The sequence below is a fragment of the Notolepis coatsorum genome (assembly GCF_963971535.1).
Source record: "Notolepis coatsorum genome assembly, chromosome: 1".
Lineage (NCBI taxonomy): Eukaryota > Metazoa > Chordata > Actinopteri > Aulopiformes > Paralepididae > Notolepis > Notolepis coatsorum.
The window spans coordinates 38,292,483-38,311,060 of record NC_140165.1 but is presented as its reverse complement, the minus strand read 5'-3'; the positions used below and the strand labels follow the sequence as shown (position 1 = coordinate 38,311,060).

General features: G+C 44.4%; 1 protein-coding gene across 1 annotated transcript in view; it reads left to right on the top strand.

Annotated features, from left to right (window-relative positions):
- Nucleotides 1–2,372: 2,372 nt before the first annotated feature.
- The window catches only part of sctr (secretin receptor), a gene marked incomplete at both ends in the record, with an annotated part of 86,008 nt that continues 69,802 nt past the window's right edge, over nt 2,373–18,578 (top strand). The window contains one exon of the mRNA XM_084318087.1: nt 2,373–2,667. Within this exon, the coding sequence (XP_084174213.1) occupies nt 2,373–2,667 (295 nt within the window). The remainder of the gene's footprint in view (nt 2,668–18,578) is intronic.

Below are 18,578 nucleotides of genomic sequence, written 5' to 3'. Positions count from 1 at the left end.
GTCCGCAAGGCGTTAGGCGGCGGTATTGGCATTTTGCAAGCTCAGGCCCATTCCCAATGATAACATCAGGCTGGATGAAAAATGAATGGATATGGCGAATAAAAGAAATAACGATTAAAACCCGACTTTTCTCGTGATTAGTGCTCAACCACCGGCGAGATAACCAGACTTTTTTCGTCATTGCCGCAGAATGAGTTAAGAATGCTTGGGGGGACTTCCGGTTTGCGACGTTCTGGTGAACAGCCACATGAAAGAGCTCCCGGTCATTGAATATAAAAAAAAGGAAGTAGTGCGGCTAAGTGGCGCAGTGGGCAAGGCGCTCGCCACTAACGCAGGAGATGCTGGGTTCGAGCCCAGCTCTCGGCGTTGCTTCCGGCTTGGCTGATCGTTCATACTAATACAATTGGCAGTATTAGGGGGTGGGAAAGCCGGTGGGTGGGGATTGGACGTTGTGGACAGCGACTCCTACAGGTCGGTTGGTGCGCCTGTACAGCAGAATCAGGAAGCAACGGGGGCAGCGTGAGCCTCCCACGCGTTACTCCTCGCCGCTGAGAGATTGCGCTGTACAGGTGAAAAGATGCGACAGCTGCCTCGTGTACCGGAGGGGACACGTGATGCAAGGCTTGGTCCACATTGCAGCCGACCAGTGGGAGGCATGGTCTAACAACGTTCGAGACAGGGGAGGGTAGAATTGGATAATACGAAATTGGGATGGGAGAAAAATAGAAACTGGGGAGAAAAAGTAGATGCAAAGAAAAAGGAAGTAAAACAATTCAAAGTGAAATAAAAAGTGACAATTCAAAGATATAAGAGAGGAGGAAGGAGGAACACGAGAAAAGGCGAGAGAAAAGCGACCCCAGAAGAAGTGCAAATAAGGGCGCAGGAGAGGATTCAGGCTGCCATAATGCAGTGGGCAGTGAGCATGCAGGCTAACATGGCGCAGTTGGAAGCTAACATGGAGAAGTGGGCAGCTAGCTTGCAGGCTAACATGGAGAAGTGGGAAGCTAGCTTGCAGGCTAACATGGCGCAGTGGGCGGCTAGCATGCGGGCTAACACGGTGCAGTGGGAAGCTAGCATGCAGGCTAACATGGTGCAGTGGGCAGCTAACATGCGGGCTGGCACCCAAGCTTGATTGATTGATTGAATTGATTGATTGAAAACTTTATTAACAGATTGCAGAATGGGTACAGTACAGTACAGCTCAATACATACAATTGTTAAGGGGATGCAGACTAGAGAAAGACTTTCGTCTTGTTTACATCAGGGTCCCCCATTTTCAATTCATCATAACATATATGACATACATGACATACAGATAGACAGTACTGCTACATCTATTTTAGCAAATCTACCAGATTTGCAAATACAGTACTGTTTGTGATACGAAAAGAGTCCAGAAAAGAGAGTATATACATTTGACGTAGAAACTGTACATTGGAGGAGGTTGGGTAGGTGGGTTGGGGGGGACTGTACATTGGAGGTGGTTGGGTGGGGGGGGGGGGGGGGGGTTGGGTATGAGGGGTGGGTGGGTGGGGGACACTGCAAGCAAAGCAAGCAAAACTGTACATTGGAATATTGACAAAACCATACTTGGTCATTTACTGTACATTGGAGTGGGTTGTGTTAGGACATTTACAGCGGCCAGTTTCGAATTGCAGTCTCCCGTAGGTGTTCTTTGAGAGTGTTTTTGAAAGTGGGTAGTGATTCACATTCCTTTACAGCTTTGGGTAGGGCGTTCCACATTGATGTGGCATAATTGCAAAACGTGTTTAGTCCCTTGTTTGAGCCAAATCTGGGTTTAACATGATTTGTGGAGCTCCCTCTGGTGTTGTGATCGTGGTATTCACTGACCTTTGGGAAGTATTTTGACATGTACATGGGTACCTTGGTCGTGTAGTGTATCTTGTAGACCAGGCCCATTGCAAGTTGCTGTACTCTGTCGTCTACTCTAAGCCATCCTAGGTTGTCAAAGTGGGCAGGGGTGAGGTGGGTTCTAGGAGTAAGGTCAAGCAGTAGTCTGACCAGTTTGTTTTGAGATGTTTGTAATTTTGTTTTTAGCGCCTTTGAGGTGCTTTGGTACCATGAGGTGCAAGCATAATCGTAGTACCCTTGAATGAGTGCTCCTGCCAGAGTCTTCAGGGTATTCTTGTTTACCAGTGAGGAGATCCGGTACAAGAATCGAGTTTTTTTTTTATTACATTGGATGCCATTTTATCACAGGAAAGATTTGCCTCTAGGATGGAACCCAGGTAGGTAATTTCTTCTTTCCTTGTGACAATATTGTCACCCACTGTAACTGAAAAGAGCAGATGGTAACTGTAACTGTAGCTGAAGAGCAGATGGTCCAGGACATACGAGCTAGCACACGGGATATGGAGTTAACTAACCAGGCTATCCAGGCTGGCACGCAGAACATCCAGAGCGACATCGATGGACTCGGGGCTAACGTGGAGTTGGACCGCGGCGAGGCCTGGCCAGAGAAGGAGCTGCAAGCTAACATGGAAGCTAACACAAGGAATATGACGCAGCAAGCGATACAAGCTAGTGTGATGATGGGCCGCAGCAAGGCCTGGCTGGAGAGGGAGCTGCAAGCTAACATGTCGGAGCCAACACACGGAATGGACTCGATGCAAAGCGGGGTGTTCGGAGGAGCATGGAGGCTGGATCGTGAGAGGTGAAACGGACGGCCCCCAGGGGAGAGACAGGGAGACGCTGGATACAATTGGACCAACTAGGACTCGGGCACCGAGGTAGGCCGGACCATCCGCACACACGATGCAGATGCGGAGGCCGCCCGGGCAGGCCAAGATACGAACACAGAGGCCACACACACCAACCGGGACCCGAACATCGAGATTAACCGGACCAGCCAGAACTCGAATAACGAAGTCTCACACACCAAGCAGGACTCGAGCACTGAGGACATACACACCGACCAAGATTCAACATCACATATGCATATAATTAGATAGTGAATGGAGGTAATGATTCGAGACACACTGCAGACAACACACAGACCACTGGAAATATGGGGAAATTGGGACTTGATTCGGGACATATAATACAAATAACACGTACTAGACTAAACTGTAGAAACTAACACACATGACACACAACTAAGCATATTATTTGATAGTGAATGGAGGTTATGGTTCGAGACACCATGCAGATAACACACAGACCGCTGGGAATACAGACAAGGTCAACGCATGAGTTGGGGAGGTTGGGACTTGATTCGGGACATATAGTACAAATAACACGTACTAGACTAAGCTGTAGACACTAGCACACAGGACACACAAATAGGATGACAGGGAACATGGGGAATCACATTCGGAGACCGGACCGGGAGCTCTGGAAATGTACTAACATATGAAAGATAAAAATTCAAATAAAATGTTGGACAATAATAGGGACATTGGAGAATCCCCATTGGGGATATCTACGTCGTTATAGGAGGGGCCCTCTCCAGGAGAGCCTTACCCCTCCAACCCGCCAACGGGGGTTAAACGTTGTATTACGTTATATTATTTTCTTCTGAGTTATGTTAGAATAGCAGTTGCTTTAAATGTGCACATGGACAAATATGAAGGACAAGAATTCAAAATGTTGGACATGAAGAGAGGCTTGGAGAATCTCCATTGGGGGGGGGGGGCTTCTCCAGTGGGAGGGCTGATCCCCCCCCCCCAAACCGCCAATCGGGGAAAGACTGCTAACCATATAACCATTTATGTTCACTTCATTTTTTCTTATTGTGTTGTTAGTTTAATTTTTCATAAATATATGTGGTGATGTCGGTGACATGGGAGGTACAGAGGTGGGCAGGCTGGGTTCAGTGGGGGCGGGGGTGTCGGGGGGAGGGACCATCGTTCCGGCGGTTCGAACCGGGGGAGGGGGGGCCTTGCGTGTTGTGGGATTGGTGTGTGGGGGGGGGGTGGCCTGGGTGGTCTGGTCACCGGGCCGGGGGGGCACCGGGCTTGGGGTCGCGAGGGGTCGGGGGATCATTGAGGCGTGGTGCTTTGGCCTTCTGCGGGTCTGGGCTTGGGGTCCTCGTGGGCCGGGGGCCTGGCGGTCGGGTGGGGGCGGGTGGGAGCTCTAGGTGCTCCGCGCATGGTGGACCAGGATATGGGGGTGTTCTGTTTCTCGGGGAGGAGGGCGGGAGGGAGGGGTTTGCTTGGCTCGGTGGGGGGGAGTCCCCTATCCTTTCCTCTACTGGGCTGGCCCAATTGATTCAAGGGACCTGTGTCGCCGGGGGTCCGGCGGTGCGCGCATCGGCCTGGGATATGGGGGGCTTCTATGGGCTTAACTCAGGGGGGGGGGGGCGTAGGGGGAGGGGGACCATCGTTTCCGCGGTTTGGCCCGGGAGAGTGGGGTCTTGGATGTTGTGGGGTTGTCGGCCGTGGGGTGGGGTGCTGGGTGGCATGGGAGGTAGCGGGCTTGGCTCGGTGGGGGGGGGAGTACCACCCCTCGCCCCTCTACTGGGCCTGGCCCAATCAAATTCAAGGTACCCATGTCGCTGAGTACTCTGCCATGCGTGAGACGGCCCTGGGATGTGGAGGAGCCCTATTTCTGGGGGTAGATGGCGGGAGGGGGGGGACCCCTCTCATGGAGGTCTGGAAGGCTGAGCGCGGCCGAATTCAAGGGGCCCAAGTGGATGTACTGTTGTGTTGTTGATGTCATTGTAGGTATGCTGTAAGTGTTGTTTGTCTATAAATGTTAATAAAAAATAAATTAAAAAAAAGAATGTTTGGGGACAAGCTGCCACTGAAAATGTCATAAGGATCTTGGGAGAAAAACCTCAACTCTTCTTTTTTTTCTGTATTTTTTACCCATCCCCAATTGTAGTCGTTATGCCAATTCCCTTCCTGGTCGTTGCGCGCATTGCCCCACTGTCGATCTGGGGAGGGTGTGTAGACTATCACATGCCTCCTCCGATACATGTGGAGTCACCAGCCGCTTCTTTTCACCAGACAGCGAGGAGTTTCCCTGGGAGAACGTAACGCGTGAGAGAGGCTCATGCTATTTCCCCCAGATCCCCTCCCTGATTCGATCCCAGAGTCTCTGCGGTGGTAGGCGAGCGCTTAGTCCACTGCGCCACCCAGCCGCTCCTCAGCCCTTTTGTTTAATCTCTGCTCTCATGTTTGAGCCATTTGTGAGCAGCCCCTGTCATTTGTGAGCCATTGTCACACATCTTTAACCTTTCTATTGCATCTGGCATAGTCCCGCAAGTGTGGAAATCTGCCAAGGTGCTCCCCTTGCATAAAGGGGGGGATAGGGATAAGATGGATAACTATCGTCCTATCTCCAAACTATCATGCTTAGCCAAAGCACTGGAGACCTTGGTAAACAACCAATTAAAAACCTTTTTCTCAAGTTGCTCAGTGCTAAGTACTCACCAATCAGGTTTCAGAGCAAATCATAGTACTATTACAGCTGTTACTTTGGTCACTAATGACATTATTTCAGCCCTGGACAATGGGAAGCATTGTGCAGTTCTCTTTGTAGACCTCTCAAAGGCGTTTGATACAGTAGACCATCACTTGCTTTTGAATAGTCTAGCTAGCATTGGCCTGGATAAAGCCGCTTGTGCTTGGTTTCAGGACTATTTATCTTCAAGGTGTCAATCTGTGAATTCAGGTAACTTTCAATCTGATTTCCTGCCATTGTCTAAGGGTGTACCACAGGGTTCGGTATTGGGGCCGGTCCTCTTTACAATCTATATTAATGATATTGTTTCTAGTCTTTCAGCACTAGCAGGTTGTCAGGCTCATCTTTATGCGGATGATACAGTTGTCTACTGCATTGCGGATACTGTTCAGGAAGCTATTGTGAACCTGCAGCTTGCGTTTGACACTCTCCAAAATGCTCTAGCTAAGCTCAAGTTAGTGCTTAATGCTAGTAAAACCAAGTCTATGATGTTTTCTAGAGCCAGGGTTATAGATTATGACATGCTACACCTAACAACAGCAAATGGTTTGTATATTGAAAGAGTTAGTGAGTATAAATATCTTGGTATATGGCTGGATGATAAACTTTCTTTTAAATTCCATATAGATAACCTAGCTACAAAATTACGGCAAAAGATTGGTTTCTTGTACCGTAACTGCGCTAGTTTTCCTATGTTCTGTAGGAAAAGAATTATACAGGCTGTTTTTTTGTCAATATTAGACTATGGTGATGTCATTTACAGGCATGCGTCTGCGTCTACATTAAGGCCTTTGGATTCTGCCTACCACTCCGCCCTAAGATTTATTACGGGTGACAAATATGATACTCACCATTGTCTTTTGTATGAGAGGGTAGGCTGGCCATCTCTCTCGTTGCGACGTAGTTATCATGGGTATCTTTTTATCTACAAAGCAATTATTGGCAAACTTCCACCTTATATTACATCTTTGTTGGTCTGGAGTGCTGTCACCTACCAAACTCGTTCGAATGATCGGCTTGTGCTCAGGGTGCTCGAGTTCGGTCTGAGCTTGGAAAATCTGCCTTCTCCTACGATGCTCCATACACATGGAATACCCTGCAAAAGACTCTAAAGCTCGGAACATTCCCATCATTCATGGAGTTTAAAGGCATTGCAATTGACCTATGTACTGAATCATGTAATTGTTTTTAATCCATCATTGTAGTAATTGTAATTCATTGTAATTATTAACTGTTATGATATTTGTGTCCTTTGTTAACTCGTCATCACTGTAAATGAGGGAAACCTCAGTGCTTTCACGAGTATAAATAAAGGTTTGAAATGAAATTTTTCTGCACAATAGTGTTTGCACCGTCTTCACGATTTGGTCAGTAACCCAGATGCGCGGACATTAGGGGCGACATTTTTGTACCCTTTAAATGCCAGTGTTTGTGATGGCATCACAAATTATTGTTAAAAAACAGGCTAGCATATATGATTAGCAACAACACAGATTTGTATGGATTTTCTGTTTTTTTGTAATGTCAGATTGAAAATAATACAATCTTTTATTCAACTTCAGCCCTGATCATAACACCACATATTCATTTTATAATTCTAACCCTTTAAATGCCAGTGTGTGTGATGGCATATATTTGCAATATATCAAATGCAAAGTAGATTTTTCTGGGGGGGATTATTACAGGCTAGCATGTGTCAATGATTAGCAACAACACTGATTTTGATGGATTTTTTGTTTTTTGTAAGGGTCCCGCCTCCACCAATCACATGCGGCTCCCTTTGTGTGTGTGTGTGTGAGCAAGAGAGAGAGAGAGAGATAGTTATCCAACTTGTGTGAGTTGCAGTGATCTCCTGGTTGTTCCCCACCTAGGTTATCTAACTATTGCGCCGCTGCAACTAGAAACACTGGCCTGGCCTGCTTCTAAGTTCAGTGGCCTGACTGCATAATTATTTTTTTTTATTTGCCTTTTTTTTTTTTTTAGAATAATTAATTTTTCTTTACATTTTTTTTAGGCTCGCGACACCCCTTTGGGAACCACTGGTCTAAACCACAGAAAAGTTCAGGAAAGCGCGTGGAAGCTGCTAGAACATACAGAGAAGGACTTAGTCAGCAGGAAAGGGCGCGGTATTCTCATAAACTCAGACTAATAGGTGGTGAAGATGAAGACCTTAAATCTTACAAATGTTGGATGCCTATTGCCTGGTGTGTGGATGGGTGAGCGAGGCACAGTATCAGCTCATCGATGACATGTCATGTGTATTGTGAAAGCCAAGGTAGGAGATTCAATAACATTACTAGATCGACTGATCTTTACATTTGAATTTTCTTTCTAATAGTCTACTAGTACAAATGTTTGGATCGAAATGCTGATCGGTACTTTGGTAGTTCGTTCAGACGGGAGAGGAGAGGGGGTGTTCGCCTCCTTCTTTGCACTCTTCGCCCTGATTTGTAATAGCTTTTGGCAATCTGAAGTACTCCAAATGCTTTTCCCGGTCCAACCGATTAGTACAGCCAAAAACATGGCAATAATTTACCATTTTGAGCAACAATGACCAGGAATAGTTGCTAGTTCGCTTGCGTTGGATACGTTCAGTATCTCCCAAATGGCCGACCTCCGGTTTGATGACGTGCCGACCTCCGGTTTTATGATGAATTGAAAATGGGGGACCCTGATGTAAACAAGACGAAAGTCTTTCTCTGGTCTGCATTCCCTTAACAATTGTATGTATTGAGCTGTACTGTACTGTACCCATTCTGCAATCTGTTAATAAAGTTTTCAATCAATCAGCCATGAAAACACTCTATAGAACTGAAGTGATCCTCCGAAAATGTCGACCAGTGCAGCAAGCAGCCCACAGCATCCGTCAACACGTCCTGAGCTGAATAAGGCGGTCGAAAAACCCAACCCTGACATTAGATGACTAACCCACTGGACACGATTAAAAAAAGGGAAACGACTCTGTTCTGTAAATCACATTAGAAACAAGATAATCACAAGTCTGACGTGAGATCACAGAGACCACTACACTGCAGGAACACAGTAACGGAATAACTTTCAAAGACGACATTTAGTCAATTTCAACTTTTATTTTTTATTTTAAACATCCGCTGAGAACGAGACACGAGTCGTGAGCAACACAAGACAGTTGAACGACGACAAGTACACCCTGCAAGTCGCCTGCATACAATACAATCAAACATACAGTGGCTTGTAAGAATCGACAAGATAGATTGCCCGACTGTATTATTTTCCTCGCTGTGTGAAATACTACAGTTGCGTCTGAGGGGAGTGGCCACTGTGACTGGCTGACAGTGCTCCCTGCTGTCTCGGGTGTCGGAGAGGAGACGCACAGATGAGAGAGGAGATGAGAATGAATGAATGAAAACTGTATTTAACAGATTGCAGAATGGGTACAATACAGTATGGCTCAATACTCACAATTAAGGGGATGCAGACCAGAGAAAGACGTTTGTCTTGTTTACATCAGGGTCGGTCCCCCATTTTCAATTCATAGTGTTCATAGACGCACCAAAATCCATTTGCGGGGTGAAAATTTGCCGCAAAACATTAATATCTTTGGAACCGTTTGTGTTCAATTGTATCTGAATCGGGAGATGCTGTTCTCTCGTCACAATTGAAATTGTATTTCTCCGTCGAGCAAGAGCTGGCTGGCAGTCTCATTGAATAATATACGCACTCCGAAAAGTCTATAAACTTGTGCATAACGGAGCAGAGGTCCCCAACCATCGGGTCGCGGACCGATGTAATATAAAACACTTAATTAGCCGTGCATTGATAATACAATTGGTATCAGCTAACGTCTTAATTGGCGCGACAGAGTCGTTGTAGGAGATGCATTCAATCTAACATTGAAGCTAACCCATATATAGACATTTGTCATACAGACTAGGAGATGGAGCCAAGTGAGGTATTCAGAAGTTCAAGTGAGGTTTGTTTGTTTTTATTTCTTCAGGCTTGAAACGTTCTTCTCGTTTGCCTCACGTCTCACGTCATTTTCAGTTAAAGGGTCATTAGAAATAATGTTATTTCAAAGCCATTCTAAACAACGAACATTCCTCTCACGTCGTTCTGAAAAAAAATCTCAGAAAGGCCACACCCCCTGCCGATTTAAAGTTCCAACGTGCCTGTTTGAGCGTGTATATACTGTACATATATGTGTGTGTGTGTGTGTGTTTCATTTGTAATCGCGGGGTAACTGATTGGTTGATGTTTCTTCTCGTCGTGTTTTGATTGTATGCAGCATAGGTCATAGGTCATTGTCTGGGCCTGTATGGGCCTGTATGACTGGGTACCCAGCGTGCAGCTGTGTATTGTGGAAGGGTGGAAGGCGATCTCTGTTCCCTGTGGGTGCTCTGCACCTGGTCCTCCTGAGACGCTGCCGTCTGGCCCGTCACCTTTCTGTCCAGGGAGCTGGTCTGGGACCTGGCCCACTCCTCAACCTGCTGCTGACGCTCCCTGCAATACAAACCTGCACTGTGGCATTCTGCGAAGGACATTTGAACTCTACTGTACATGTATCCAGGCATAGATATATATCTATCTAGATGGCTTACCCGCGCTGCTGGCCAACGGAGACCGATGTTGCCACATGGCGGCCATCTTGCGAGGGTGGAGCACGCCCACTCATAACATGCATGTCTATGGTGCATGTACTATTTAAATAACCATAGCTTGCTAAATGTTCAACCGTTTGGTTTGTTAAAAACATCAGAGATGTAGTTATACTGCATACTTATAATCGACTTTGATATGAAAGAATACAAAAAATATATAAAAAATATTCTCCCTAGCAAGAATCATAGCCAAGTTAATAACGTTTGTAATAAACCAAACCGTTTGTAAATCCGTCAAGATTTCATCACCTTAAAGCAGTAGACCACCCTCGCAAGATGGCCACCGGTGAAGTATGCGAGAGACTCCGCCTTGAGCCATCTAGTGTTATATATCTATGTATGCAGGCGTGAGGCAGAGGAGGCGAGGTTGGAAGCATGTACTCGTTGTAGTCCACGGATCTGGGAAGACAAACACAGGTTTGGAGACGTTTTACCATGAGTGTTGCTGAAAAGGCATTTGAACTAATCAATAACGAACGAATAAGCACTCTCAGTAAATGCAATATGAGTGCGTTATATTCGCATGGGAAAATAATGTGTAAGATATTATAATACATATAAAACGTAACGTAATATAATACATAATGATTATGATATGATACTGGGACAGTCGCTGTGCTATTCTTTTGACGGTAGGGTCAAATGGATGTTGGTGGGAAATGTAGTGAAATTAGGTTACAAATTCCGTGAGAGAAACGCACTTTAAGTTCTTTTTATTGGTATAATACACACAGACAAAAACACAACTCAAGTGAGCTAACCTAAAGTATGAGAGGAGGGGGGGAGAAACAGCCCAGTGCAGAGTGTGCGTTAATTTGTTCTGTCGGCTTGTCATCATGTTTTATTCATCATCTAAATGTGGCAATACAAGCTTGATATTCAACGTTAAATGAATGACCTTCTGTGTTAAGACTGTTATTGTTCGTATAGCTTTGCCCTCTGCTCTATTGGAACTGTCCCTTTAATTATATGCTATCATGAAAACTTTCAACCACATCCGCTCATACATAAGCTCCTTCCCTACTTTCACCACCGTGAAGTCCGTGTATAGCACCGCTTCAAGTTTAGTGCTTTAAAGCAGTGTTTCTCAACTGGTGGGTCGCGACCCAAAAGTGGGTCGCGCGACCATTTTGAGTGGGTCGCGAATGTGTGTGTAAATTTTTTCTTTTTGTATATATTTTTTTTGACTACCTATCTTTGTGAAAGTGGCTTCTCAGCTCTGGTCCAGCTGAAGACAAAGCAGAGGAACAGATTGGACATTGAGCATGACCTCAGAGTTGCTTTGTCTACCATCACCCCAGACTTTGAGACTCTTGTCAGGAGCAAACAACATCGCCAGTTATCCCATTCGTTCCCTGGGATGTTAAGCTAAGAAGTCTGCTAAGAAGGATATATTATTTATTATTATTATTATTATTATTATTATTATTATTATTATTATTATTATTATTATTATTATTATTATTATTATTATTATTATTATTATTATTATTATTATTATTTTATTTTATTTCATTGTTTTTAGCCCTAGTTGCAACCCCAGTTATCCCATTAGTTCCCCCAAACTTACTGTAGAGAAGTCTGCTAAGAAGCATATATTATTTATTATTATTATTAGTTTATTTCATTGGGTTTTTAGCCATAGCTGCACTTTTGCTGCAACCCGTTATCCCATTAGTTCCCCCAAACTTAGGTTTGTTATATTAAGTTAAGAAATCTGCTAAGAAGCATATATTATTTATTATTGAATTACATTGGGTTTTTAGCCCTAGTTGCACTTTTGTTGCAATTTTTTGTGTTTATTTCATGTTTTTAACACTTTGGTTGCCTAAGGTTAAATTCATGATATACCATAGATTGCCAGCGCTATTTGTCTATGGAGAAAGTCCCCTTCTTTGCAGGGCTATAACTTTTTAAATTCTATTGCTACATTGCCATTATTAGGGCCCATTCAAAGTCCTATATGTATTGTTCATTGTGTAGCAACGTTAAACTTTTTCATTCACATATTCATAGTAAAGTATGGTCTAATGTATAAGTATGTTTTCATCTCTTTCTGCAGCTTTCTCCAGAACGTGATATATAGCCCCAAATGCATTATATTGATGATGAAATACAGTTTGATGGCAATCAGCGCGATATAAAAAATTCCAACTAGACGTACTTCTAGAAGTTACTACACGTCATCTGATGTTGACCGGATGGGCGAGGGGGCGTTTATAATTCCGTGGGCAGCGTTATACCAATCATCTAATGTGGGTCAAATGTTGATAATAGCAGTTAGTATCTAAGACGGTAACGTTACACGCTGAAACTCACCCCAGTCTCCGCGCGCCGTTGGGCGATCATCGTCGAGTAGAAATTTTATCATTATGGGATATATTTTTACCCGGTCCATCTCCAGCTTGTATAATGGTATATACGTCCAAATCATGTTGTTTATTGAGTTATTGCCAATCGATCACCATGTAGCGTGACGAGCCAGAGTCCCATGAACCATAGCGAGCGCCCGGAAGTACTACGGTCGTCATGACAACCTCTATTCAACATCCTGTTTTGGCGATTGCGCCGATCGGCCACCAGATGGCGCTCCTGAACCGCCAGAGAGCTCAGTGGGTCCTGCTGGTGGATCTCAGGCCAGCGGAGGGACATTATGAATCCGATCGCAGATTTTTGAAATATTGATATAAGGACGCTGTACAGCGTCCCCCGGCAACTTTAGCATGGCCAGCAAAGACGTGAAAAGACGTGTCCCGGCACTCAAAGTGTTAACAGTGCATGAAAGATTGTGTATTAACATCACGGTGACCAATCGCAGCCACTCTTATTGTCTGGGACCAAATACGGCCACGCCCCATTCCCAGTAAAAAGTGGGAATCTCTAGAATGGGTTTCGGGCGACGCTGTATACGGAAGTGACGATAGACAACACTTTCTGTTGTCAGTAGATGGCAGCATGGTTTAAAATTGGTTTAAAAGGTGAAAATGTTGAAAACTACATGAATACATTTCCCAAGATCCTTAGCACAGGTCACAGGTCACTGGGATGTGTCTATTCTTCGCCGTGATCTGAACAGCGGTAAACTATTACTGCGACCTCGGTATAGCGACCGCGAATGGTAAACTAATTATCTTAACAAAAGTGCGCTGGTAGTGTTACATATGTTGTCTAAAGGGGGACATATGGTACAATTTAAGATTTTAATGATAATCGGCATATAAAGGACAACATAAAGCATTGTTAATTTGTAAGAAACCTCAATGAAAACGGTAATATTAGCTATTGTTATGAAAATGTGCTAGAATCCTATAAAAATGTGGACGCATTTGGTCTACGTTCCGTTACTGCAATTATTTTTTTTAAATAAATCATAGTGGTTAAAAAAATTGGGTCGCGACTTAATTACTAAGGAAAATGTTGGGTCCCGAGGCTAGACCAGTTGAGAACCACTGCTTTAAAGTAGTTAGTTAGTTATAGGAGCTGTGTTGGCATTGTCTTTTGTTTCTCCCTCTCTCACTAATTTACGGGAGAAAGAAAGGATTATGTCGTCACCACCGGAGAGTCTAGAGGATTATTCTGACCTCCACCGGCGCTTCACATTTGGGGAGTGCGCGTCGCTGGGCAGTTCCCCCGCCAGCGTTGCGCTCCGGCTGTGCAGCTGGATACTATTGCCGCGAGAGGCAGTCGGCTGGCTGACGGTCTCTCTGGGCGGGTGGTGTCTTGCGACGCGGGCCTCAGATGTGTCATGTTAAGTATATGTGTTAATATGATTGTATGTAACTGCTTAACTGTTCCACAAGAGGGCGCTATAGGCGTAAGGAGACGCAGCTGTTGTGGTTGACGTCAGGTAGAGGGTATAAAAGGGAATGTTCCCTCCACCTCTTTCTCTTCCTATCTACCTATATCAGGCATAAAATTATGCGATTAAAATGCGATTAATTAGATTAATTAATTACAAATCCTGTAATTAATTAGATTCATTTTTTTAATCGCCTGACAGCACTAATAAATATATATATTAATATATATTTCTTTATACGTGCATCACTATACATATTAATACTACAACTCTGTACATACATCTCATTAGTACTATACTCAGTAGTACTCATTTATATATTTTATACCCAGTTTAATCACCTGTACATTGCAAACATTATTTTTGTTGTACTGTACTTGTAATGACAATACATTTGTATTTAATCTAATCTAATCTAAATATTATATATATATATATATAGGTTCTACTGTGTGTACCTGGAGTTTGAAGAAGGGGACGCATGTTTTCACAGTGATCTATGGGCTCGACGGGCACTGGGCCCAAAGCATCAGGGATCTGCAATGAGGAGAGAGACAAATGGAGCCTGTCCTGCAAATGGCCTCACATCTGTCACTGTATACACACTGATAAGACCAAATGCCTCAAACAGCCACTAGTGCTTCTCAGAAGACCACATCAAAAGATCTTTTACCAGCAGGGACATTAGAGAAATGAGAGACCTTTTTTGAAAGTGCAGGTATCATTCTGAGTACTTTCTCCAAGTGCAGGTTGATAAATAACAAGTCCATTCTCCCTAATGTGTGTTCCTCCCTCCCTGTGTTCTTCCCAATTTAGTCGTTATGCAATTTTACAGTGTGACACAGTCCTCAGTCGGTCTGGGGAGGGTGTAGACTTAACCCTTGCATGGTTGCCTCTGCTGTCAGTGTGTGAATGTTTGAGTGCCCTCCATTTAATTAGGAGAGATTATTAAATGCATGTCTCAATGGCAGCCTGTGATCTGCAGCAGCCTGTAATCTAAAGAGTTGCTGTATTCAAAATAAAGTCTTCCCTCTATTTACAGTAGAGTGTTGGTAGGTATGCAGTGTACCAGTGCTTCCTCTACCATTTCTTGTAGCATTGGAAGGGGGGTCATTTAGATTTTTGCTTGTATTGGACTCATAATATAACATAATTCATCCATATATAGTAGGTAAACACTGTCACTGTCTCTGTTACAATATTTCCCCCCTGCAGATAAAACAAACATTAGTACAGTATGGAGTCATTTAAAATTATATAGAAAATGATGGTTAAAAAATACATATCCAGAGTTTTGAGATTTACAGAGACAATTTACAGAGACAAATGTGGAAGATAGAAGTACAGTCAGGACACTATTCTGCCCGCAACGTGTATTATTTATTATCTGGTGTTATAATGCAGTGCACAGTGTGCAGACTCTATGTCTATCTACTAGGGATGTGCATCTCCTCACTGAGGCCGATGCGATGTGCATCTCGATACGGTGCCAACGATACGATACATTAACGATACATTTGAAGCACCGGGCGATGCGATGCGATATGATTCACCCCCTGTTGAGATACGATACGATTCGATACGATTTGATTCAACATAATGCGATTCGGGGCGATACGATGCGATTCAACACGATGCAAAATAATAATAATAATAATAATAATAAATAATACAATTTTATGGTATGACAGAGGATTTGGTTGTATTCCTTATATGCAGCTTATATTATTATTAAAAATAAAAGAATCTACTGTAAGACAATTTATATAAAAACTCTTGGGTGCCTAAGAAAACTTTTGCATAAACTGTCTTTTCTATCCACTTTAGCTAAAAACACATGAGATTTATTTCTCATTATTATTATTTTGTTGTTCCTATTTGTGAATAATCATGCACTGAAATGTCAAATAGAATAGAATAGAATAGAATAGACTTTTAATTGTCATTGCACAGTATACAACGAAATTTCAGGGGAGCTCTCACAGACCGTAGTACATAATACATACATGAACACATAACACATAACACTGTACATAACAGAATATTTTAAATAATAAAGTGCATAATGGGTGGTAATCAGAGATTATCAAGTGCAGTGGTAAGTGCATGGTGCACGTGAGGGGACAGTCAATGAGTGTTTAACAGTCTAACTGCTTGGGGGAAAAAGCTGTTCTTAAATCGTGTACTCTTAGCATGTATTGACCGGTATCTCCTCCCTGAGGGAAGGAGCTGAAAGAGGTGATGTGCTGGGTGCGACTGGTCCTTGATGATACATTTGGAGCGGTGGAGGCAGCGGGAGGTGAAGACGGAGGTGATGTTTGGTAGAGGAGTCCCGATGATCCTGCCTGCCGCCTTCACCACCCTCTGTAGAGCCTCTTGCTCTGCCTTTGTGCAGCTGGAGAACCACACAGACACACCGTAGGTCAGCACACTCTCAACCGCACAATGGTAAAAGTTGACAAGGAGATTTCGTGGCAGGCCAGCCTGCTTCAGCTTCCTTAGGTAGTATAGGCGTTGCTGAGCTTTTCCGATCACTGAGGCGGTGTTGGTGCTCCAAGACAGGGTCTCACTCACACTGAGACCCAGGAACTTGAACTCAGTGACCCTCTCCACTACTTCGTTGTTGATGAGCAGAGGGGAGTGGTCAGGCCTTGATCTTCTAAAATCCACTATAATCTCTCTTGTTTTCTTTATATTGAGCGCCAGGTTGTTATTATCACACCAGACTATAAGGTCCTCCACCTCCCTCCTGTAGGCAGACTCATTGTTGTTTGTTATGAGACCCACAACTGTGGTATCGTCTGCGAACTTGATGATGTAATTGGAGGGGTAGGAGGGGGAACAGTCATGTGTGAGCAGGGTGTACAGTAGTGGGCTGAGTACGCAACCCTGCGGGGCGCCGGTGCTGAGAGACAGGGTGGACGAGGTGTAGTTGCCCAGTCTGACGGCTTGTGTGCGGTTTGTGAGGAAGTCCAGCACCCAGTTACACAGTGTATTACACAGACCCAGGGTTTGGAGTTTACTGATGAGTTTACGGGGGAGTATGGTGTTGAAGGCAGAGCTATAGTCGACAAAGAGCATTCTTACGTAGGTGTTTTTCTTCTCTAGGTGTTCTAGGGCGGTATGAAGCACAATGGCTATAGCATCTTCAGTTGATCTGTTCTGCCTGTAAGCAAACTGGTATTGGTCAAAGGAGGCCGGAATGATGGATGTAATGTGTTTCCTGACCAGTTTCTCTAGACATTTAGCAGGGAGGGGGGTGAGTGCCACGGGTCTGTAATCATTCAGGCACGTGACAACTGACTGCTTGGGTACTGGAATAATTGTGGATGTTTTGAAGCATGCTGGGACATATGATAGTAGCAGGGAAAGATTAAAAATCACGTTCCATTTGTACCTGTACAATATGGTGAATAAAGTCATCTGAATCTGAATCTGAGAGAGAGAGAGAGAGAGAGAGAGAGAGAGAGAGAGAGAGAGAGAGAGAGAGAGAGAGAGAGAGAGAGAGAGAGAGAGAGAGAGAGAGAGAGAGAGAGAGAGAGAGAGAGAGAGAGAGAGAGAGAGAGAGAGAGAGAGAGAGACCCTCCCCGTCTGAGCTGCCCCGTCGACAGTTGATGATGTCACACACTAGACTAGGTCACTAGGATGCGTCTATAGTACTTTCCGACCGTAGCATTATGTCAACATCACGGTGCCAGGCTGGATGGATTGCATGAAGCGATATAATTAAGAAATGAATAACCAATAAATGTGAAGTTATCTTTGAACCCCTGTTGTCAAGCGTCTTCAATATACCCCCCCCCCTCCTCACTAATGTTACTGGTGTTGCAGAGTCACTTTAGTTAGACACTAGTTATATAGCGGAACGGTGGTGTAGTGGTTAACACTGTCGCCTCACAGCAAGAAGGTCCAGGGTTCGATTCCGGCTTGGGGACCAGGTTTCCATGATGCCAGGTACCCAGGTGGGGTATCTCCCAGGCCTTTCTGTGTGGAGTTTGCATGTTCTCCCCGTGCTCGCAAGGGTTTCCCCCCCGATAAGATAAACCCAATGGAAAAACATGCACAACAACAGATCGCTAACGCTGTGGCGTCCTTGACGAAGACGGACAGGAGCACTTGGATTGGTCCCCTGGCGCGTTAGCCAGAGGCTACTAGCGTTAGCATGTTGAGCAATTCTATTCATGTCTCCTCGACTTCCACTGTTTGTTGATAACTGTGACGCGGCTCTCGCCTTATGTAGTAGCAAAGCAATAGTATCTGCTGTGTGTGTGTGCAGTCACAGTGCACTGCTGACAAGTGGATGAGAGGAAATTATATCAATGCATCGGTTTTTGACCGATGCAAAGACGCTACAACAAGATGCATCGCGAGTTCAGCCTGACATTTTGCCGACGCGGACTTATTCCACCGGTGCACTTGCATCGTGAACGTGTATGCCGGCGCACCGATGCAAATCGATGAATCGTCACATCACTACTATCTACCATGTCTTGTCCTCTGTCTGTCTGTTGTGTGTTTCAACTCATCTGCTATAATGACAGAAGTGCTCATTATACTGTAAACATTGAACCTGTACTTGTTTGTGTGTTGGAGTATGGAGAAAAACAAGGACACACAGTGGACGATGCCGAGCAACCGTAGCTGGTAAATGTGCTTACAGTCTTCTCCAGAGTCAGACAAGAAGATAAGATACCGATTTCCTCTGTGTTCAGTAG